General features: G+C 42.4%; 1 protein-coding gene across 3 annotated transcripts in view; it reads right to left on the bottom strand.

The window, feature by feature from the left end:
* Window positions 1-5,764: 5,764 nt before the first annotated feature.
* B9D1 (B9 domain containing 1) overlaps window positions 5,765-23,973 on the bottom strand; it is a 49,051-nt gene continuing 30,842 nt past the window's right edge. The window contains exons 6-9 of one of the 3 annotated variants that reach the window (XR_012250768.1): window positions 15,416-15,483; window positions 9,212-9,386; window positions 6,783-8,198; window positions 5,765-6,688 (exon numbers count right to left, since the gene is read on the bottom strand). Coding sequence is in view for 2 of the 3 variants with exons in the window: in XM_073648444.1 (XP_073504545.1) it covers window positions 9,259-9,386; window positions 15,416-15,483 (196 nt within the window). In the remaining variant the exon portion in view is untranslated. Of the gene's footprint in view, window positions 8,568-9,211; window positions 9,387-15,415; window positions 15,484-23,973 lie in introns of all 3 variants that reach the window. The other 2 variants (XM_073648444.1, XM_073648443.1) reach the window with 2 other exon arrangements.

Genomic DNA, 23,973 nt, shown 5'->3' with positions numbered 1-23,973 from the left:
GTGGGCACATAGCCTTAGAGGGACTCCTCAACCGCAGGTTCCTCGAGGACAACCAAACCATGTCACCCACAGTAAACAAAACCTCCTTTCGTATCCTGTCAAAATACTTCTTGGACTTCTTGTTAGCCTCTTGAAGGTTGCAACGTACATTAGTCCAAACTCTCTCCAAATCACCGGAAAAATTCTCCTCCTCCGGGACCGCCGACCCCAATTTGGAGAACAAACGAAAAGACGGATGTCTCCCAGTAGAACAAAAAAAAAGCAGAACACCCAGCAGAGGAGGATGTATGATTGTTAAGAGCAAATTCCGCGAGAGGCAGAAACTCAGACCACACCTCTTGATTGTCCGCCACAAAACAACGCAAAAACTGTTCTACATCCTGGTTCTTTCTTTCAGTCTGTCCATTAGACTCAGGATGATACCCAGACGAAAATGACAATTGGACTGCAAACCGGTCACAAAAAGCACGCCAAAAGCGAGCCACAAACTGAGGTCCTCTATCAGAAACCATATCCGTGGGAACGCCATGAAGCTTGACAATCTCCTTAACAAAAGCCTTAGCGAGTGTCTTGGCGCAGGGCAACTTAATGAATGGAACCAAATGACACATCTTACTAAAAAGGTCCACCCAGATGACAGTAAAACCCTCGGATATGGGCAGATCAGTAATAAAATCCATTGTGAGATGCGTCCAAGGCGCACTAGGAACCTCCAGAGGGCAAAGCAACCCCGCAGCAGGGGTATGTGAAGCCTTTGACCTAGCACACACCGTACATTGACGCACCCACTTGATGACTTCTTTCTGCCATCCAGGCCACCAAAAACAGCGACTGATAAGTCTCACAAATTCCTGGATGACCTGCCAACCGAGACTCATGACACTCCACAAACAAATGTCTCCTAAAGGCTCTAGGCACGAACAACCTCCCATGGAGAGTGTTAGATGGAGCATCATCTTGAGCTTTCAGAATCCCATTCTCCAAAACGTAGTCCAATGCCGCCACCACAACTCCTTTCTGTAAAATGCTCTCCTCCTCCTCAGCACCGACCGTAGGAGAGAAGCTGTGAGATAAAGCATTGGCTTTTACATTCTTAGTACCAGGGATATAGGTAACAGAAAAATGAAACCGAGAAAAAAAAGTGCCCACCTAGCTTGACGGGCATTCAAGCACTTGGCAGCATCCAGATAGATCAAATTCTTATGATCTGTGAAAACCTGAATAGGAAATCTAGTGCCTTCCAAAAAATGACGCCAATGTTCAAACGCGAGTTTAATAGCCAGCAACTCCCGATTTCCAACATCATAATTCAATCCGAATTTTTTTTCGAAAAGAAGGCACATGGATGTACTCCACCCTTGTTCTCCTTAGACAAAACTGCTCCGACCCCCACCGATGAAGCATCGACCTCGACCAAAAAAGGCTTGGTCTCATCAGGCTGTATAAGGTTAGGGGCAGAACTGAACCTCTCCTTGACATACACAAAAGCTTCAATGGCCTCAGTAGTCCACTGGACAGTATTCGCACCTTTTCTGGTGAGATTGGTCATAGGCTTAACAATTACAGAAAAATTCTTAATGAATTTCCTGTAATAATTGGCAAAACCCAAAAATCTCTGTATAGATTTCAAACCATAGGCCTAGGCCATTCCTGCACAGCCTGAACCTTCACCGGGTCCATCTCAAAGCCCTCGCTGGAGACAATGTAGCCCAAAAAACTAATTCTCTGCACAGCGAACTCACATTTCTCCAGCTTAGCAAAGAGTGAATTATCACCCAATAACTGCAAAACTTCACGTACACTCTGCCAATGGGACCCCAGATCTGGTGAATAAATCAAAATGTCATCCAAATACACAACCACATTCTTACCAATCAAAGGTCTCAGGATGTCATTAGTAAGGTTCTGAAAAAATGCAGGTGCATTGGTAAGACCAAAAGGCATCACCAGATTCTCAAAATGACCTACCGGAGTGTTAAAAGCAGTTTTCCATTCATCGCCTTCCTTCACACGTAACAAATTGTATGCCCCCCGGAGATCAATTTTGGAGAACCACTTGGCTCCCACTAACTGGTTAAACAAGTCAGGAATTAACGGCAGTGGGTAGGAATTGCGTACGGTAATCTTATTAATTTCACAAAAATCCAGACATGGACGTAAACCGCCGTCCTTTTTTTTAACAAAGAAAAATCCGACTGCCACAGGCGACTTAGAAGGTCTAATGTGACCAGCAGCCAGGCTAGTCTGTATGTACTCCTCCAAGGCCTTTCTCTCAGGGATAGTCAGATTAAACAAGCGACTTTTGGGAAGAGTAGCACCCGGAACAAACTCAAGGGTGCAATCATAATCCCTATGAGGAGGTAAAACTTGCGACTCCTCCTCTGGAAAAACCTTCCAAAAATCTTGAATAGGTACAGGTAATTCCCCTTTTCCCACAGCCGCAATGCGACCATTACAACATTTATCATAGCACTTCGGACTCCAAGACTTAATCACATTAGTAGACTAGTCCAGCAAAGGATTGTGCAGTTTTAACCAAGGCAAACCTAAAACGACCGGAGAGGGTAAATTATCTAATACAACCAAGTCCAAAATTTCTTGGTGAAGACCATTGATAGTGAGGGGAAATGCAGCAACCTTGTGAGTAATACATTTCAAGGGAGTGTTATCAATTGCAATCACAGAAATAGGTGATGACAAAGGTTTGGATTTCAATTTAAGTTTTTCCAAAAACCCTTTATCAATCACATTAAAGTGTTGAACCACAATCCACAAATACCTGAAATTCAATCAAATTTTCCTGCAAAGTAGTACTCCCTGAAAGAAATACTCCTGCAGAGCGTAAACAAGCTATACGGGCGTACGTGACCTTTATTTTTTCTTTACTTAAACGACGTTCACAATACTTAATCAAATGGTCAGCTTTACCACAATAAAGACACAATCCCTTGGTAAACCTCCGGTCTCTTTCCTGAGAGCAGAGCGACATCGCCCCAACCTCCATCGGTTCTCCATCGTCTGAGCAGATTTCTGTGGACTAGGACCTGGCATTATAGGAATCTTTACCTCATTCTGCCTAGATCTCAGCCTCCTATCCACACGAACAGCTAATTGCATGGCATCCTGCAGAGTCTCAGGTGCAGGGAATGCAATTAGCAAATCCTTAACTCTTTCACTCAGACCAGCAAGAAAGACATTTCAGAGTAGGATCATTCCATCTGACTTCAGAAGCCCACCTTCTAAAGTGTGTGCAATAAATCTCAGCATCATCTGACCCCTGATTCAAACACCTGAGTTCTGCCTCAGCAGCTGAGATTCGATCAGGATCGTCATATAATAGACCCATAGCAGAAAAAAACTCTTCTACCGACCTCAAACATGGATCATTAGGTTGAAGAGAAAAGGCCCACCCTTGTGGTTCATTGCGCAAAAGTGACATAATAAAACCAATGCGCTGTGATTCATTCCCAGAGGACCTTGGTCTCAAACGAAAATATAACAAACAAGCATTTTTAAAGGAAAAAAAAAATCTTGCTGTTTACCATAAAAAACATCCGGCAGTCCTACCTTGGGTTCCACAAAATGCGCTCAGGAACAGCTACTCACGTGTTGCTGGAGCTCAGCCACCTCCAGAGTCAACCCCTGCAAGCGTTGAGCCAAATTCTGGATGGAAGCCATACTGATCCCCGTATTAATATTTCCTTTTTTTTTATTTTTTTGGGGCTGGACTTACTGTTACAATCTGCAAACAAGTACTAAGGAAAGAAGGGGAAAGCTTTCCCTACAGTAAGACTAAGCTGAATCCCTACGATGTAGCGGGCTGCCTGTTCCTAGCGAACAGACCCGCCTTAGTCCTAGGCTAGTCTGAACGAAGACCTATAGAATAAAGGGAAGGGGTCCCTAAAAGAACTAAGGACTGGAACAAAAATGGGACACTTCCTTAACAGAGAAGGTTGTTGCAGAACACAAAAGATAAACCGACAAAAGGTACTAGAGGTCCCAAAAGGACCAAGCGAACTGAGAGATATTGACACAGAAGCACCTGGATGGCAAAACAGTCAAACAACACTGAAGTCCAGCACAGCCAAAAAGGCGGAGCTGGAATATAAAGGCAGATGGTCACGTGACAACAAAACACAAGATGGAAAAAACAAACAGGAGGGTTCTAACACTGCCTGTATATCAGCTGTGCTCGCCAGCGCCTGCCTGTATATCAACCGGACCTGTCCGCACCTGTCAGTGCTATTATATATACCAGCCGGACCTGCCCTCACCTGCAAATGCTAACCTGTATACCAGCCGAACCTGCCAGTACCTGCAAACCTCGCTCAGGGTCAGCTGCCGTGTGTCCGAGGTCTGCCCTGGTGTAGCACCTGGTTCCACCCCTCCTGGGCTCTCCTCGAATCGCGGCACTGTCAGTTGCCGGGCATCAGAGGTTAGTCTTGGATTGCCACTTAGTCAAGCCCCTTCAGGTTCTCCTCAATACAGTGGGACCATGATCCACACTCACGCTAAACAGTCCAAGCGTAACAATCTTTTGTACATAGTATATCCTCTCTGGCTGTTATGACTTGCTGCAAATGAGATGCATAGCCAGACCGCAGCTTCTGGTAACGTTCCTAAGGAATCTTAGTCGATTTGTCAAGGGCAATGACCTCCAGGTCACTAATATTCTTGGGTTGTTAAGAAAGTGTTCTAAAAAGTTAAAAATAGGGATCATTCCCTTACACAGAAAATACAAAAGGCATAAAATGTTCCTAGAGATACAGATGGAAGCAGAGATCACATGTTCAGAGTTATATGAACACATGACCTGGACGTGGCAGAAAGAACAGGGTGTCTGTCACCAGCTGCCACCAAATTCCTGAGGAGGCGGGTGGTCAAAAATCCTCAAGTGACTACAGAACACCGGCAGATGATGTGGTGGCAACAGGCATTTAGCTTTCAGTTCGCACAGGAAAGCATGTAATAAACGTGGAAGGTGTCCATGTCTAGGTACTAAGACATCACCTCTACTGACCCAAATACACAAGAAAAGTTGCCTCCAATATGCACAAAATCTTATAAATAAGTCACAGAAGTTCTGGGATTCTGTCCTTCGGCGCAATGAAAGAAAAAATTAAACAAAGTTAGCACTTTTTTGGTCCATGGATCATTGGTGTGTCTGGAGGATCAAGAATTAAGCATATTTTGAAGAGAACACCCAGTCTAGAGTGAAGCATGACGGGGGCTCATTCATGCCTACAGTGAAGCACAGCGATGGCTTGGTGATGTCTAGAGGAAAGCATGACGAGGGCTCTGTGATGTCTACAGGAAAGCATAACGAGAGCTTGGTGATGTCTACAGTGAAGCACGGCGGGGGCTTGGCGATGTCTACAGTGAAGCAAAGCGGTGGCTCGGCGATGCCTATAATGAAGCATGGCGATGGCTTAGTGATGCTTATATGAAGCATTTTGATGGCTCAGTGATGCTTATAATGAAGCAAGGCAGTGTCTCAGTGAGGTCTACATGGAGGCATGGCGAGGGTTGTAAATGTTATTAATTTAAATTTGTAATGGGGGTTAGAAAATTGTAATTGCAACTGTAGTTCAGATGACAATTGCTCAGTGATTTCTATGAACAGTAGAATTGTGGTCACTAGTAAAAAATAGGGCGACAATCAATTAGTGATAGGAGAATGTCCGGCGTCCATCAATGCGACTGCTCACTGATGATCACTGTCCGGCTTCATGAACATGATATAAAGTAGACAAGACTGTTCAGGCATAATCATCTTTAATTACATAAAAAATACATTTGCTTTGGTTTATCGGATAATATAAAAGAAAATATTTATAAAATATACAATAAAAAGTTTAATAAAAACACAAACAAAAATATTACAAAAATAATTCCCACTAGTGCACGAGCCCCTACATTACCCTCCTAATCCGTATGGTGCAAAACTACGCACCCCACAGAATGCCTGGTATCCCTATAACAAGGAGGCAGCCTTTCTCAAAGGCTGTTTACAGCTTTACAATGTTTTTTTTGTTTATTAAAAATGAAAAAAATTAAGCAACTTTGCGAACAGAATTTATTAAAAATATCCTTCCGTTTTGTGCCTACACACTCGCAGACAACAAACAAACCGATAGATAGAAAGGCTGTATGACTGCAGGGGTCAGACTACACTGGGGATGTTTGTAGTCTGTTACCATGGAGACACATTAGTCTGCCTAGTCACTCTAAGCAGAAAACAGTATTTTTTTTTTTTATTAAGGACAATTAGAAAAGTTGCTTTATTTTTTAGTGATGAACCGAGCATGCTCGTTACTCGAGATTTATGAGCATGCTCGGCCCAAGCACCTAGTATCTTCAGCATGCTCGCGCCGAGCACCTACTATCTTCAGTATGCTCGGGCGAGTACCTACTATCTTCAGTATGCTCAGGTGAGTACTGAGTATCTTCAGTATGCTCTGTGTTATGTTCAAATCACTCCCGTGTGCATGATTTGCGACTGTTTGACAGCTTTAATACATGTGAGGAATGCTTAAAAGGGATATTCCCATCTCCAAGATCCTATCCCAATATATAGTAGGTGTAATAATAATAATATTAGCAAATACCTCCAATTAGAAATGTAGTATAGTATTTTTGATTCGATATGGCTCTTTCCTCATAGGCATTGAGGCAGGCATTGCAGGACCTTAGGTATCCACGGTTACAACCACTAGCAGCTAGCTAACTAACTGTCACTTTATCAGTGGACATAACCATGGATACCTAAGGTCCTGCAATGCCTTAAATACCCGTTTAAGAAGCAGGCATTCTTCACATGTATTAAAACTGTCAAACCGTTGCAAATCATGCACACGGGAGTGATTCAAACATATCACCGAGCAGCTGTAAATACTCGGAGCTCGGCCCGAGCATACTCGCTGAAAGTGTTAGGCTATGTGCCCACGATGCAGAAATGCTGCATATTTTTTCTGCTTCTCCCTGGCAGGAAAAACGAATGCGGATTTTACATGCCTTTTTCCCGCCAGGTAGAAGCGTTTGTCAAGCGTTTTTGCAGCATTTCTGCATGCGGGTTATCAAGCTCTTTTCCAAGCGATTTTAGCATCACTTGGAAAGTGCTTGACAACTTGTTCACACTATATAAATCCATGCAACCGGCATATATAGTGTGACCAAGTAATAGTTAAAAAAAAAAGAAAGAATAAGAATGGTAAAAAATAAAGATTATACTCACCTTCCGGTGTCCTCCCGGTGTTTTCTCCGCTCCGTCCGGTGTCTTGGGCGGCTCGTGGTGGTGTGAAGGACATGCGGTGACGTCATTGAGTCATGTGTCAGGTCACATGACTCAATGACGTCATGGCAGGTCCTTCACAACACCGCGACCCATACAGCAGACCAGAAGTCCTCCCGGTGTTTTCTCCGCTCCATCAGAAGGCAAGTATAATCTTTATTTTTTATTTTAAATTCTTTTTTTTAACAGGTTCTATGGTACCCGGGTCTGGAGGCTCTCATCTTCTCCAAACCCGGGTACCATCCGCACATAGAAACGCTTAATATCCGTGTGTACAAATATACTGACACGGATATTATGCGTTTCAATGCAAGTCAACGGCGGCAATTACTCTGCGTGTCCGCAAAATTAATGGACATGTTGCGTATATTTCTGCAATGATAATCCGCAGTGGAAATTTCCACAGGATGTGCACAGCACATGCGGATTATCATTGAGGACCATGGGGCACGTATTACCAAGAGTTTTTTAAGCGTTTTCGCTGTGGAAATTCCGCGGCAAAAACGCTTGAAAAACGCATAGAACATACTCGCTCATCACTATTTATTTTTAATTTTAGACGGGGAAAAAACTATGAGTTCGTGAAAAAGTAAAATTGAATTAAATGTTTTTTGCTTGTTGATGTCGACTGGACAATTCTTTCGATTTTTTTCAGGATCCTCTCACAACCCGATGTCTGTGGCGTCTGTCAGGAGCCGGCTGCATTTTAACCTGCAAAATTTTATGCCGGAAAACCAAATGTAGATGTTTAGGAAGTCAGAGATGGCAGCTGCTCAGGGTCACTGGTCGGGCACCAGCCGGGATTTCAAAAAGGTCTTGGCAAGAAACTGATGTCATCGATGCCAGCGATATTGGCAATGACCTCATGTCTGAACTGCATGCTGGAACAGAGTCGGTGTGCCATGTTCTGAATTAGACATAAAGACGACTTCATTATTATGATTAATTAGAGGGTAATTAATTCACTCACTGCGCAAAAGGAAACACTAGGCTGCAAAAGCCAATGACACATCAGGACTTGGCACCCGGTATACGCGGCACAGGTAGAGTTGGCACCGCAGCTCCAGCTCCTGCCAAACATGCTGGTGTCTAGAGCGCGGCTGACAGCTCCAGATCCTCGTGTCTTTTTTCTGCTCTGATGGAAAAGTGAAGGCCGAAACTGACTGTCATCCGCTGATCCAGTAGTGGAACGTGAATGTGGTCACGTTAAGACCCACAAGCTCCCATGACCACAGGTTTGCATTTCTCCTAAGTTGCATGTCATGATTTTGGCATTCTGCAAGTACATTTTAATCAACAGATCTTGGAATAAAAATAAGTTCCACAATTGGATGTGTTAAAAAAAAAAGTTCCTGTGCTGAGATAATCTTATAAATGTGCCCCTGCTGTGTACTGTGTAATGGCTGTGTCTGACAGTGCAGGAACATGGTCTGATCATACCACATCACTTGGGCAGGGGGGGGGGGGGGGGGGGACTCAAATAGTATACAGACATTACAGCATAGGATCTCAGCTAATTCTTTCTGTGAGGTAAAACATTTCCCTGCCTGTTTTATCACAGGAGCCAGTGTTTCTGCCGTGTCCCCAGAGCTCATCATAAATCAATTCAGTGACTTATGAGCTCAGCGGCAGCTGGAGCTCCTACCTCACTGACTTGTTTTATGATGAGCTCAGAGGACTGGAGACGTGGAAGAAACACTCGCTCCTGTGATAAAACAGGCAAGGAAATGTTTTACCTCTGAGAGCAACACAGTCTGTTGTGCTTTCCCTCACAGGTAAATAAAGAGCATGCAGATGCATACGGGCCTACAGAGTTTTGCAACTTGGTTGCCTTAAATTTATGGACAAGAGAGGCAGTAGACCCAAATATTAACAGCCTGCCCAACTGCAGATCGAATGTCTGTACTGAGCGTGCCCCACCTGATGGGCTCTGCAGGCTAGGCTTCAGACTTGGCTCCGTGTGTGCATTATGGGATAGAAGTCACCGTTGAGGTTGGAGTCTCGCTAGAACTGGTGCTGTAGCCGAGTTTCTTCAGGTCCTTGGTCACAACGCTGAAGGATAGAGTGAGAAAACCTTGTGAACGGACCCGTGTGACTGCAGAGATACAAAGAAGAGAAGTCAATACGGAGATTGGACGGAGGAGCTGAACGCTGGGGTTAATCTGTGTAAAGGCGTATAGAAATACAGGGAGGAGTCTTGTCATGGTTTCTTCCTCTCTATGGCAAACTGCAGGGAACTGCTCCACGTGCAATTCCCCATTATCAAGTATTCCCCAGAAATCTGTATTCTTTTATGTAGGAGATCTTGATTACAAGCCCAGCAGTGATGCAAAGAGGTAAATCATACCAGCTTACAGCTCAACACCAGCGTCTGCCAGTACAGAGAGCCAAGACGGAGACGCCAACGTCCTCGGCTCTTAATCACAGAGCAGCTCAGCCACATTGTATGTCTGATGTCACACAGATCGGGCTCCGCTCTGTACTACTAAATAAGGAGGAAATGTACAACCCTGGGCCCAGAACGTGCTGATGTCACATCTTATGTAAGATCCACAGGAAAGAGGAGAAAACAGGATTATCCGGGATAGATATTTGCATGTACAAGGATATAACTACTATAATACTACCCCCTATGTACAAGAATATAACTACTATAATACTGCCCCTATGTACAGTCATATGAAAAAGTTTGGGCACCCCTATTAATCTTAAGCTTAATGTTTTATAAAAATTGGTGTTTTTGCAACAGCTATTTCAGTTTGATATATGTAATAACTGTTGGACACAGTAATGTTTCTGCCTTGAAATGAGGTTTATTGTGCTAACAGAAAATGTGCAATCTGCATTCAAACAAAATTTGACCAGTGCATAAGTATGGGCACCCTTATCATTTTCTTGTTTTAAATACTCCTGCCTACTTTTTACTGACTTACTAAAGCACTTTTTTTGGTTTTGTAACCTCATTGAGCTTTGAACTTTATAGCCAGGTGTATGCAATCATGAGAAAAGCTACTTAAAGTGGCCACTTGCAAGTTGTTCTCCTGTTTGAATCTCCTCTGAAGAGTGGCATCATGGGCTCCTCAAAACAACTGTCAAATGATCTGAAAACAAAGATTATTCAACATAGTTGTTCAGGGGAAGGATACAAAAAGCTGTCTCAGAGATTTAACCTGTCAGTTTCCACTGTGAGGAACATAGTAAGGAAATGGAAGAACATAGGGACAGTTCTTGTTAAGGCCAGAAGTATCAGGACAAGAAAAACATCAGAAAGGCAGAGAAGAAGAATGGTGAGATCAGTCAAGGACAATCCTCAGACCACCTCCAGAGAGCTGCAGCATCAACTTGCTGCAGATGGTGTCACTGTGCATCGGTCAACTATACAACGCACTTTGCACAAGGAGAAGCTGTATGGGAGAGTGATGCGAAAGAAGCCGTTTCTGCAAGTACGCACAAACAGAGTCGGCTGAGGTATGCAAAAGCACATTTGAAGAAGCCTATTTCTTTTTGGAAGAAGGTCCTGTGGACTGATGAAACCAAGATTGAGTTGTTTGGTCATACAAAAAGGCGTTATGCATGGTGGCAAAAAAACACAGCATTCCAAGAAAAACACTTGCTACCCACAGTAAAATTTGGTGGAGGTTCCATCATGCTTTGGGGCTGTGTGGTCAATGCCGGCACTGGGAATCTTGTTAAAGTTGAGGGACGCATGGATTCCACTCAGTATCAGCAGATTCTTGGCAATAGTGTTCAAGAATCAGTGATAAAGTTGAAGTTACGCAGTGGATGGATCTTTCAGCAAGACAATGATCCAAAACACCGCTCCAAATCTACTCAGGCATTCATGCAGAGGAACAATTACAATGTTCTGGAATGGCCATCCCAGTCCCCAGACCTGAATATCATTGAACATCTGTGGGATCATTTGAAGAGGCTGTCCATGCTCGGCGACCATCAAACTTAACTGAACTGGAATTGTTTTGTAAAGAGGAATGGTCAAAAATACCTTCATCCAGGATCCAGGAACTCATTAAAAGCTACAGGAAGCGACTAGAGGCTGTTATTTTTGCAAAAGGAGGATCTACTAAATATTAATGTCACTTTTCTGGTGAGGTGCCCATACTTATGCACCTGTCAAATTTTGTTTGAATGCAGATTGCACATTTTCTGTTAGTACAATAAACCTCATTTCAAGGCAGAAACATTACTGTGTCCAACAGTTATTACATATATCAAACTGAAATAGCTGTTGCAAAAACACCAATTTTTATAAAACATTAAGCTTAAGATTAATAGGGGTGCCCAAACTTTTTCATATGACTGTACAAGAATATAACTACTATAATACTGCCCCCTATGTACAGGAATATAACTACTATAATACTGCCCCCTATGTACAGGAATATAACTACTATAATACTGCCCCCTATGTACAAGAATATAACTACTATAATACTGCCCCTATATACAAGAATATAACTACTATAATACTGCCCCCTATGTACAAGAATATAACTACTATAATTCTGCCCCCTATGTACATGTATATAACTACTATAATACTGCCCCCTATGTACAGGAATATAACTACTATAATACTGCTACCTATGTACAAGAATATAACTACTATAATACTGCCCCCATGTATAAGAATATAACTACTATAATACTGCCCCTATGTACAAGAATATAACTACTATAATACTGCCCCTATGTATAATATAACTACTATAATACTACCACCTATGTACAAGAATATAACTACCATAATACTGCCCCCTATGTACAAGAATATAACTATTATAATACTGCCCACTATGTACAAGAATATAACTACTATAATACTGCCCCTATGTGCAAGAATATAACTACTATAATAGTGTCCCCTATGTACAAGAATATAACTACTATAATACTGCTCCTATGTACAAGAATATAACTACTATAATACTGCTCCTATGTACAAGAATATAACTACTATAATACCGCCCCCTATGTACAAGAATATAACTACTATAATACTGCCCTCTATGTACAAGAATATAACTACTATAATACTGCTCCTATGTACAAGAATATAACTACCATAATACTGCCCCCTATGTACAAGAATATAACTACTATAATACTGTCCCCTATGTACAAGAATATAACTACTATAATACTGCTCCTATGTACAGGAATATAACTACTATAATACTGCCCCCCTATGTACAAGAATATAACTACTATAATACTGCCCCTATGTACAAGAATATAACTACTATAATACTGCCCCCTATGTACAGGAATATAACTACTATAATACTGCCCCCTATGTACAGGAATATAACTACTATAATACTGCCCCCTATGTACAAGAATATAACTACTATAATACTGCCCCCTATGTACAGGAATATAACTACTATAATACTGCTACCTATGTACAAGAATATAACTACTATAATACTGCCCCCATGTATAAGAATATAACTACTATAATACTGCCCCTATGTACAAGAATATAACTACTATAATACTGCCCCTATGTATAATATAACTACTATAATACTACCACCTATGTACAAGAATATAACTACCATAATACTGCCCCCTATGTACAAGAATATAACTACTATAATACTGCCCACTATGTACAAGAATATAACTACTATAATACTGCTCCTGTTTACAAGAATATAACTACTATAATACTGCCCCTATGTGCAAGAATATAACTACTATAATAGTGTCCCCTATGTACAAGAATATAACTACTATAATACTGCTCCTATGTACAAGAATATAACTACTATAATACTGCTCCTATGTACAAGAATATAACTACTATAATACCGCCCCCTATGTACAAGAATATAACTACTATAATACTGCCCTCTATGTACAAGAATATAACTACTATAATACTGCTCCTATGTACAAGAATATAACTACCATAATACTGCCCCCTATGTACAAGAATATAACTACTATAATACTGTCCCCTATGTACAAGAATATAACTACTATAATACTGCTCCTATGTACAGGAATATAACTACTATAATACTGCCCCCCTATGTACAAGAATATAACTACTATAATACTGCCCCCCTATGTACAAGAATATAACTACTATAATACTGCCCCCTATGTACAAGAATATAACTACTATAATACTGCCTCCTATGTACAAGAATATAACTACTATAATACTGCCCCCTATGTACAAGAATATAACTACTATAATACTGCCCCCTATGTACAAGAATATAACTACTATAATACTGCTCCTATGTACAAGAATAGAACTACTATAATACTGCCCTCTATGTACAAGAATATAACTATTATAATACATGGTGAAATTTCTCATCTTTTGTAGTCCTACTTCTAAGGACTAGATTTTTTTTTTTTATTCATAGAGGGTGTACTTAGTTTTTGATGCAATACTGCCCCTGGTATATGAATAAATTATATTTTCAATAGAATATTAATATACTTATTGTCATTATATTCCGACTTTATGACCTCCCCGACCCTCAGCATAGACCGAGTGATGGTTCTGCCTCCATCTGACCGTCGTGTATGGAGATGGATGCTCCCGTGACGCGCGCTGTCGCATCTATCATATTGACGTTGGGTTGGGGGGCCGTAGCTGCTTCCCGTCTGCCGGGTTTACCATCTGTGGTGGGTAAGCGAGACTGCGGTAAATGACTTAGCAGCTTGACGTTGTGTAATTAAAGACGTGTTTAATTCACTTATAATGCAGCTTTGTCTCGGCACTAATGGATTGGACAAATTAAGGAGCGCTGTTCAGGCGGGCGCTCTAATCTCCAGTGGGCACTTCATGGCTGATGAAGGTGACCTTTACTCTGGACCACAAGGAGATGATTACCCTTGTTTTGTTCTTGACATATGTCAGACAGTGGTGGTCTCGCAATCACACGGTTACGTGGCACCCATGTTCTCGTGATTGGTGGGGTCCAACCTCTTCGTTTAGGTTTTCAATTTTATTGCTGGTACAATCCCCTTTAATGATTTAAAGGGGTTGTCCAGGACTGATCCTCGGGTTTGGTGGCGTCATGATACCTGGCAGCTTCCACCAATAATCAGCTGGATATAAACAGTGTATGGAGCCAAAACGGCACAGCTCCATACACAGTGTAGTGGCTGTTCTCGGTACTGCAACTCAAATCACATTCACTACAAATGGGATCTGAACTGTAATACCCCGGAATGACCACTAAACAGTGCCCAGCTCAGGCTTTTCATACTGTCAAAGCTGATTGGATGGGGTATCAGATGTCAGAGCACCGCTGAGGATAGCTTATCAATACATCAGTCCAGAAAAAAAAACCTTTAATGATCAGAAAAATCTTGGATAATTTGAATAAAAATGTGACATAGCGAAATCCATCAACAACAGTTATCCTGCTTGCTGGTGGTTTCCAGGTAGGAACATTTTTTTCTACGTAGGGTGGAAATTCATGAATATTTTTTTTCTGCTACAGATTTAAAGGGACCCTATTTGATGTGATGCCTTACTGAGAGTAATAAAGGGGCGAGGATCATAATTAAAGATCACCGTCTATTGCTGGACCAAATAGTTAAAGGAACCCTCCAGATTTAGCTACACCGATGAGCTATTTCTAGCGGGCAGAGAATGACAGCGATCAGGATCAGAGTCGGCTCCTGATCTGTAACACTGTGTGCACCGTGCTAAGAGAACACAAGACATTAGGAACTCTCCTCCTGCACAAGCTCGCCAATTATGTACTCGGCATAAGATGCAATTCCTATTGTGTACTCAGAAATAATCAGACTAAATCCTCAGCCAACGCCACAATGTGATTCCCAGAACTGAACCCGATCCCAGGATTAAAAGGAAATACCAAGAACTCCTGAGAAAGGTCCATGCCATCTGAGCTACTTAAGTGCATGCACAGAATCCAAGGCTGACGCGTTTCACAGACCTGAGCCCACACAATGAGAAATTGACATGTTTTCTTGCCCCTCTTGAAGTAAAGTCACCGCTATCTGCTAATGGGGGATTATAGGACCCTGTTCCCGGGATCATTGGGCGCCCAGGGGGCCAGACTCTTGGTGATCAGGAAGTCCAGACAAAGACTGAAACAGCCTTACCTTCTCGACCATCCCCTTGAGCCACGACTTTTGGGTCTGTGAATTCTGGCCGGTGACCTGTGAGCCAGCTGTGAAGGGAAGGCAAAGACATATAATATAAACAAAGGGTACAATAAGGCGATATTTGGGAAAGACCTGTCACCTATGGCCTCAGAAGGAGTACCGGTACTCCCTGACCTGGGCATCAACCCTACTGATACCAGATTACCACTGCAGTCAAGACGTGGACAGAGGACCTGTGTCATACACAAAAAATAAAACCTTCCATATAAACTGTAAACCACAGGCAGTGAGCAAGAAAATATTTAAAGGGGTTGTCTGGCTTCCAAGTAGCCCTTTTAAGTCCTCTGTTCAGGACTCTCATCTATTAGCCAAAGTGGATCCAGAGAGCATCTCTTCCTCTGGAGGACAAGACATGTATATAAGTTACGCCTAAAGCCCACTGATTTCAAATTAAAACTGTGTAATACTTCAATTGCCCTGCGGGGGAGCAGTAAGGAAATTAAACTCTTCATTGTCTGTTTTTTCAAATACCCTATGAGGTCTTTCATTCAGGACTTTGATCTACTGAGCACAGCGTTTCTCGCTTTAGAAGACATGCCATGTACATGACTATACCTTTTTGTAAGAAGGTAAAATACCTTTTGGTAAGAAGGGCATTATATATATATATATATATATATATATATATATATATATATATATATATATATATATATATATATATATATATATATAGGTATAATATATATATATATATATATATATATATATATATATATATATATTATGTATATAATATATATGGAAAATCAAGCATAAACCAACATGATAATTGTATTTTGAGTCCTTATTTACTTTGTTTTCCATCACAATCTTTATAGAAAAATAAAAAAAATTAGTCATCTTGTATTTTTTACACTATGGCTATTTCATACTTCCTGTCTTTTCATGAAGAGTTTACAGCAGTTTCCTTATCAACAGAGGTGGGATTATAATCACTGATAACGCCTCTATACACAGCATCCACCAATCACAATAAGTGATGTCACAGCTCCCTATCCCTGCATAATGACCTTTGCACACACTCATTAGATGCTTCAATACAAGAGGCCGGGTCTGAGTCTGTATGTTGCTACTAATGTACGTGTGCATTTTCTGAAACAACAGGAAGTTAAAGCCTTAAAAGCTCTGGTGGCCTGTGTGAAAACAGTTCTCATTTTTAATACAGATCTTAATAGGGGAAAACAAAAACATGGAAAAAAAATGTTTAAAAAATGTACTCTAGTGGTTCCAAAACCCCAACTCCCTTGGAATTTGTAGTTTCTCAAGGCCAGGGGGGTAAGATGGGACAACGGAGGGAGTCACAGGTTAGAGAGATGACTGTTCCTCGGTCTATATAGTCTTTACCAGCGGTACCCATAATATAATATCCCGATGTCAGGAAAGCACATTAAGGCCAATTTCATAAGAAGTTGAATGATCTCTCGGGAAGAATCTTCTGTTAATTGCATCAATTGCAGAAAGTCTAATGATACACATGAAAACGACCGTCCCTTTAATCACAGGACCTTTTTGCAGGTATTTACATATTCAGAATGGCAGCGCTTTTAGATTTAATGGGGGAGTTCAGGCAGTGAACAGTTTTTTGCAAAATCTGTTTTTGATAATCTTCATGTTACCAACATAACGAGATGCGAGAAAAGAGAGGATTAGAGGACACGAGGCCGCCTCCTGCCATCAGCTCAAAGAGACGGCAAAATGCCGAAATATTATCAAAGCAAACAAGATGGTTAGATAGATGAATGTATTCAAAAGGAGATAAAGTGAATTGGAAGAAAACCCTTTATAATGAGATTATCACTGAGGCGCAAGAGGAAGTGAGGTCACTGAGGAGCAAGAGGAAGTGACGTCACTGAGGAGCAAGAGGAAGTGACGTCACTGAGGCGCAAGAGGAAGTGACGTCACTGAGGAGCAAGAGGAAGTGACGTCACTGAGGAGCAAGAGGAAGTGACGTCACTGACGAGCAAGAGGAAGTGACGTCACTGAGGAGCAAGAGGAAGTGACGTCACTGACGAGCAAGAGGAAGCGACGTCACTGAGGAGCAAGAGGAAGTGGCGTCACTGAGGAGCAAGAGGAAGTGACGTCACTGAGGAGCAAGAGGATGTGACAGCACTGAGGTGCAAGAGGAAGTGACAGCACTGAGGTGCAAGAGGAAGTGACAGCACTGAGGAGCAGAGGAAGTGACGTCACTGAGGAGCAGAGGAAGTGACGTCACTGAGGCTCAAGAGGAAGTGACAATGAGGCGCAAGAGGAAGTGACGTCACTGAGGCGCAGAGGAAGTGACAGCACTGAGGCGCAGAGGAAGTGACAGCACTGAGGCGCAGAGGAAGCGACAGCACTGAGGCGCAGAGGAAGCGACAGCACTGAGGCGCAGAGGAAGCGACAGCACTGAGGCGCAGAGGAAGCGACAGCACTGAGGCGCAGAGGAAGCGACAGCACTGAGGCGCAGAGGAAGCGACAGCACTGAGGCGCAGAGGAAGCGACAGCACTGAGGTGCAGAGGAAGCGACAGCACTGAGGTGCAGGAAGAAGTGAAATCACTGAGGTCCAATATACCAACAATTGGTCAAAATGGGGGAGGGGGACACAGTAAAATTTCTCTTTTGAAGTCTCGGAAATTACATACAACATATGTAAGAGGTTTCAGAAGGTGAAGAGTCCTGGTCCTACTTAGTTATATAGGCTAGTTAAATGGAAGATAGCCATGCCCCTTGAGTCTCTGTTCATTCATTTCCATTGATAAGATCTAATACAGACTGAAAAGTCAAAAGTGATGTCCTAAAAGCTGTTGTGACATCAGTGGTGCACAAAGAGAAGAATCATGAAGGGCAGATCCTCAAGACAGAGTGATATGAATCCTGAGGAAGTTAAAGAATAAGGATTACTTGTGATGATGGGAAAAGAAGGGTTTTTTTTCCCCCAGGAAATTGGGTGAGGGTCTCTTCCCCAGAAGTAGTGGGGAAGTGTAATTCATTGTAAAGTACGAGCAAAAACTGACTTTATGTGCCCATAACCTGGTTTATGGATAGGCTAAGCTTCTCTAAAGCTTTCCTGGGATGAATATATTGGCTGGGAGGCTGAAGAGACGTGTAGGAGGCTGCGTAGCAGACATTTTTATAACATTATTTATTAATAACGGTCTTTATACGTCGGGCCGATCACGGTTCACTCAAGTCAGGCTGATATTTTGCACTCAAAAATGCAAACTAGAGACAAAAAGAATATCTGATCTGTCAACAGCAACTTGCTTATGGTTTCCATGTAGCAGCAAATATTTTTTGCCGCAAAGAATAAGTAAAAAAAAAATGTAAGTGAAAAATTAAGAGATCCATGATTTTACCTTTACTGACTAATCTCATTTACATCCACGCGCGTTTCGGTGGGAAATCAGCAGGAAGGCTGCAATGCGTCAGCACTCAGAATGGGATGAAGCAGGCGGCGTCATGCTGTATAGAGGGCAATGCCAGTAATTACCTGTCAGCATCGTTATCAGGCCGTCCTGCGGGTCGCTGACTGGTTTAGAGGGCACAAAACAAAATTCACTGAATTATTCTGTCCTCAAACAATGAATCGGCACGGCCGCGATAAAACCGACGGAAAAACCTAAGGGGGAAAGAGGAAAATGCTTCGCCAGCCGGTCTGCAGCTTACAGGCAGATAACGGCTCTCCGGCATCAATGAAAACGTCACAGACGTCACTTGATAACAGCTGGATGGATTTCTAGGAGTCTTCAGCCTCCAGGACTGGCACAGCACAAATAGTAGAACGATCCGGAGTTTTGTAAAGTTTTTTCTAGAAGTATTTATACTGAATTCTCCTTTTAACTATTGTAAAGGTCTGTTCTACCAGTAGAGGCGCTGCAGGCAAAGCGGAAAAACCATTGCGCACCAGTAGCAACAATCAGCTTGCAGTAGAGAGGAAGGCATAACCGAACACAGTGGACAGTTCCTTGAAATGTTCACTGTTCCTTTAGAAAACTTGATCTGATGCGATTAATAATACGATAAACAGATAATCTGCAAATCACTTCATGTAATAATTTTGTTGTCTTACCCCTGAAAAATCTCCTTAAAGTGCCGACCACAATGGGGTGGGTCTTTGTCTCTCTACAGGAAGTGAGGTCAGATCTTTGTCTCTCTACAGGAAGTGAGGTCGGATCTTTGTCTCTCTACAGGAAGTGAGGTCGGATCTTTGTCTCTCTACAGGAAGTGAGGTCGGATCTTTGTCTCTCTACAGGAAGTGAGGTCGGATCTTTGTCTCTACAGGAAGTGAGGTCAGATCTTTGTCTCTACAGGAAGTGAGGTCGGATCTTTGTCTCTCTACAGGAAGTGAGGTCGGATCTTTGTCTCTCTACAGGAAGTGAGGTCAGATCTTTGTCTCTCTACAGGAAGTGAGGTCGGATCTTTGTCTCTTTACAGGAAGTGAGGTCGGATCTTTGTCTCTCTACAGGAAGTGAAGTCAGATCTTTGTCTCTCTACAGGAAGTGAAGTCAGATCTTTGTCTCTCTACAGGAAGTGAGGTTGGATCTTTGTCTCTCTACAGACGTGAGAGTGAGGTCGGATCTTTGTCTCTCTACAGGAAGTGAGGTCGGATCTTTGTCTCTCTACAGGAAGTGAGGTCAGATCTTTGTCTCTCTATAGGAAGTGAGGTCAGGGTTTTGTTTGTTTCTCCACATGAGGTGAGGTTGGGTCTTTGTCTCTCTATAGCACATATGTCAAACTCTGGCCCACAGGGTGAGTATATTCAGCCCGCAACGCCAGGTGGGTCCCCCGAGTATATTTGGCCCACGATGCTGAACGGGTCACACGACCAACATCGCACTTTCAACTATATCGGCATCCTAGATTGGTATATCTATCGGTATAAAGCAATGATGGAGGAAGGAGCGTCAGCTGACGCTCCCTTTCCCATCATTCCCCCTCTGCATCTGATGTCTCAGAGCAGCAGGCGTGATGACATCATTACAAGGCGCCCATTCAACAGAAGTAGGGAGAGGATCTGAAGACACCATGAAGAGACTAGAGCAGAGGGGGGGGAACTGCAGAGGTGAGTATTTATTTTTTCAATGTGCCCATTATACTGTATGGAGGACTATGTGGGGCCCAGTATACTGTATGCAGGACTATGTGGGGCCATTATACTGTATGGAGGACTATGTAGGGCCCAGTATACTGTATGGAGGACTATGTGGGGCCCTGTATACTGTATGGAGGACTATGTGGGGCCATTATACTGTATGGAGGACTATGTGGGGCCCATTATTCTGTATGGAGGACTGTGGGGCCCATTATTCTGTATGGAGGACTATGCGGGGCCCATTATTCTGTATGGAGGACTATGTGGGGCCCTGTATACTGTATGGAGGACTATGTGGGGCCATTATACTGTATGGAGGACTATGTGGGGCCCATTATACTGTATGGAGGACTATGGGGCCCATTATTCTGTATGGAGGACTATGCGGGGCCCATTATTCTGTATGGAGGACTATGCGGGGCCCATTATTCTGTATGGAGGACTATGCGGGGCCCATTATTCTGTATGGAGGACTATGTGGGGCCCTGTATACTGTATGAAGGACTATGTGGGGCCATTATACTGCATGGAGGACTATGTGGGGCCCATTATACTGTATGGAGGACTATGCGGGGCCCATTATTCTGTATGGAGGACTATGCGGGGCCCATTATTCTGTATGGAGGACTATGTGGGGCCATTATGCTGTGTGGAGGACTATGTGGGGCCATTATACTGTGTGGAGGACTATGTGGGGCCCATTATACTGTATGGAGGACTATGTATGGAGGCCCATTATACTGTATGGAGGACTATGGGGGGCCATTAGTCTGTATGGAGGACTATGTGGGGCCCATTATACTGTATGGAGGACTATGTATGAAGGCCCATTATACTGTATGGAGGACTATGGGGGGCCATTAGTCTGTATGGAGGACTATGTGGGGCCTATTATTCTGTATGGAGCACTGTGGGGCCATTTCACTGTGTGGAGTCCATTATTCTGTATGGAGCACTGTGGGGCCATTATACTGTGTGGAGGACTATGTGGGGCCGTTATATTGTATGGAGGACTATATGGGGCCCATTATACTGTATAGAGGACTATGTGGGGATTACAGTTGGAGAATCATACTGTGAAAGGGTCGCCATTCTTTGTGGGGGAGGTTGAGGGGTGGTACAGTAAGGTCATCATACTATGAGTTTGGCGGGTACTGTGGAGGAATTCATTGCATGGGCATCATACTGTGTTCGGGGGGCACATTTGTTTGCATCATACTTTATCTATATTATTCAAGTTTTTTTTTATCCTTTGTTTTTAAATTGTTAAATTAGGCCATTGGGGCATATGCTTTTTACTGCTCTTACATAACATATTATATTATTCCAACATTTTATTCTTAGATCTATTAATTACAATGTACTTTGTTCATGGGACAACCTCTTTAAGTTTGTTTCCATATGAAAAAGTTCATCATTATATTTAACGATAAGGAAAAATTTCCTCAATTGTAGACATTTTCTTAAATAAATATCATGGTTGGCCGGCGACTTTGTCCAAGCTTTTAATTTTGGCCGTCTGTGTATTTGAGTTTGACATCCCTGCTCTAAAAGAAGTGGACGAGGGTCTTTGCTTCTCTACAGGAAGTGGACGAGGGTCTTTGCTTCTCTACAGGAAGTGGACGAGGGTCTTTGCTTCTCTACAGGAAGTGGACGAGGGTCTTTGCTTCTCTACAGGAAGTGGACGAGGGTCTTTGCTTCTCTACAGGAAGTGGACGAGGGTCTTTGTCTCTTTACAGGAAGTGGGGCAGGTATTGGTCTGTCTGCTCCTGCTTTCCTATCAAATTGTATACAGGCATAAAAGTGATAGAGGCTTTCAGTTTAGGGCAAGAAAGCCATTAAATAATGGTAGAGACAATAGACGCTGTGAACTGAGGAAGCGAAAGTTCCAGAACCTACAGTGCTGACAGAATGACAATGAAGAGCACCACCACCACCTACTAAAAAAAAGAGTGGATGGCAAATTACAGAGCAGGAGAATCAGGACAGTTCCTGGACATACAACCCCTGGCACAAATGATGGAATCACAGGGCTCGGAGGATGTTCATTCAGTTGTTTAATGTTGTTGAAAAAAAACAGATCACAGACACTAAAAGAAATCAAGATTAAAAATGTGGTACTCAGTAAGGGTAATTTTTTTCAGACCAAGCAGAGGGAAAAAATTATGGAATCGAATCACTCAATTCTGAGGAAAAAAATTATGGAATCACCCTGTAAATTTTCATTTCCAAAACTAACACCCTCATCAAATTAGATCTGCTCGTTAGTCTGCATCTAAAAAAGAGTGATCACACCTTGGAGAGCTGTTGCACAAAGTGGACTGACATGAATCATGGCTCCAACATGAGAGATGTCAATTGAAACAAAGGAGAGGATTATCAAACTCTTAAAAGAAGGTAAATCATCACGCAATGTTGCAAAAGATGTTGGTTGTTCACAGTCAGCTGTGTCTAAAATCTGGACCAAATGCAAACAACATGGGAAGGTTGTTAAAGGCAAACATACTGGTAGACCAAGGAAGACATCAAAGCGTCAAGACCGGAAACTTAAAGCAATATGTCTCCAAAACAGGAAATGCACAACAAAACAAATGAGGAAATAATGGGAGGAAACTGGAGTCAATGTCTGTGACCGAACTGTAAGAAACCGCCTAAAGGAAATGGGATTTACATATAGAAAAGCTAAACATAAGCCATCATTAACACCTAAACAGAAAAAAGCAAGGTTACAATGGGCTAAGGAAAAGCAATCGTGGACTGTGGATGACTGGATGAAAGTCATATTCAGTGATGAATCGCGAATCTGCATTGGGCAACGTGATGATGCTGGAACTTTTGTTTGGTGCCGTTCCAATGAGATTTATAAAGATGCCTGCATGAAGAGAACATGCAAATTTCCACAGTCATTGATGATATGGGGCTGCATGTCAGGTAAAGGCACTGGGAAGATGGCTGTCATTACATCTTCAATAAATGCCCAAGTTTACATTGATATTTTGGACAGTTTTCTTATCCCATCAATTGAAAGGATGTTTGGGGGTGATGACATCATTTTTCAAGATGATAATGCATCCTGCCATAGAGCAAAAACTGTGAAAACATTCCTTGAAAGAAGACACATAAGGTCAATGTCATGACCTGCAAATAGTCCGGATCTCAATCCAATTGAAAATCTTTGGTGGAAGTTGAAGAAAATGGTCCATGACAAGGTTCCAACCTGCAAAGCTGATCTGGCAACAGCAATCAGAGAAAGTTGGAGCCAGATTGATGAAGAGTACTGTTTGTCACTCATTAAGTCCATGCCTCAGAGACTGCAAGCTGTTATGAAAGTCAGAGGTGGTGCAACAAAATACTAGTGATGTATTGGAGTGTTCTTTTGTGTGTTTGTTTTTCATGATTCCATAATTTTTTTCCTCAGAA

Source organism: Phyllobates terribilis, unplaced genomic scaffold (genome assembly GCF_046119375.1).
Source record: "Phyllobates terribilis strain yellow unplaced genomic scaffold, ASM4611937v1 Scaffold_9__5_contigs__length_417890890, whole genome shotgun sequence".
Lineage (NCBI taxonomy): Eukaryota > Metazoa > Chordata > Amphibia > Anura > Dendrobatidae > Phyllobates > Phyllobates terribilis.
Note: the sequence above shows the minus strand (reverse complement) of the source record. Positions and strands in the feature narration are given on the sequence as shown.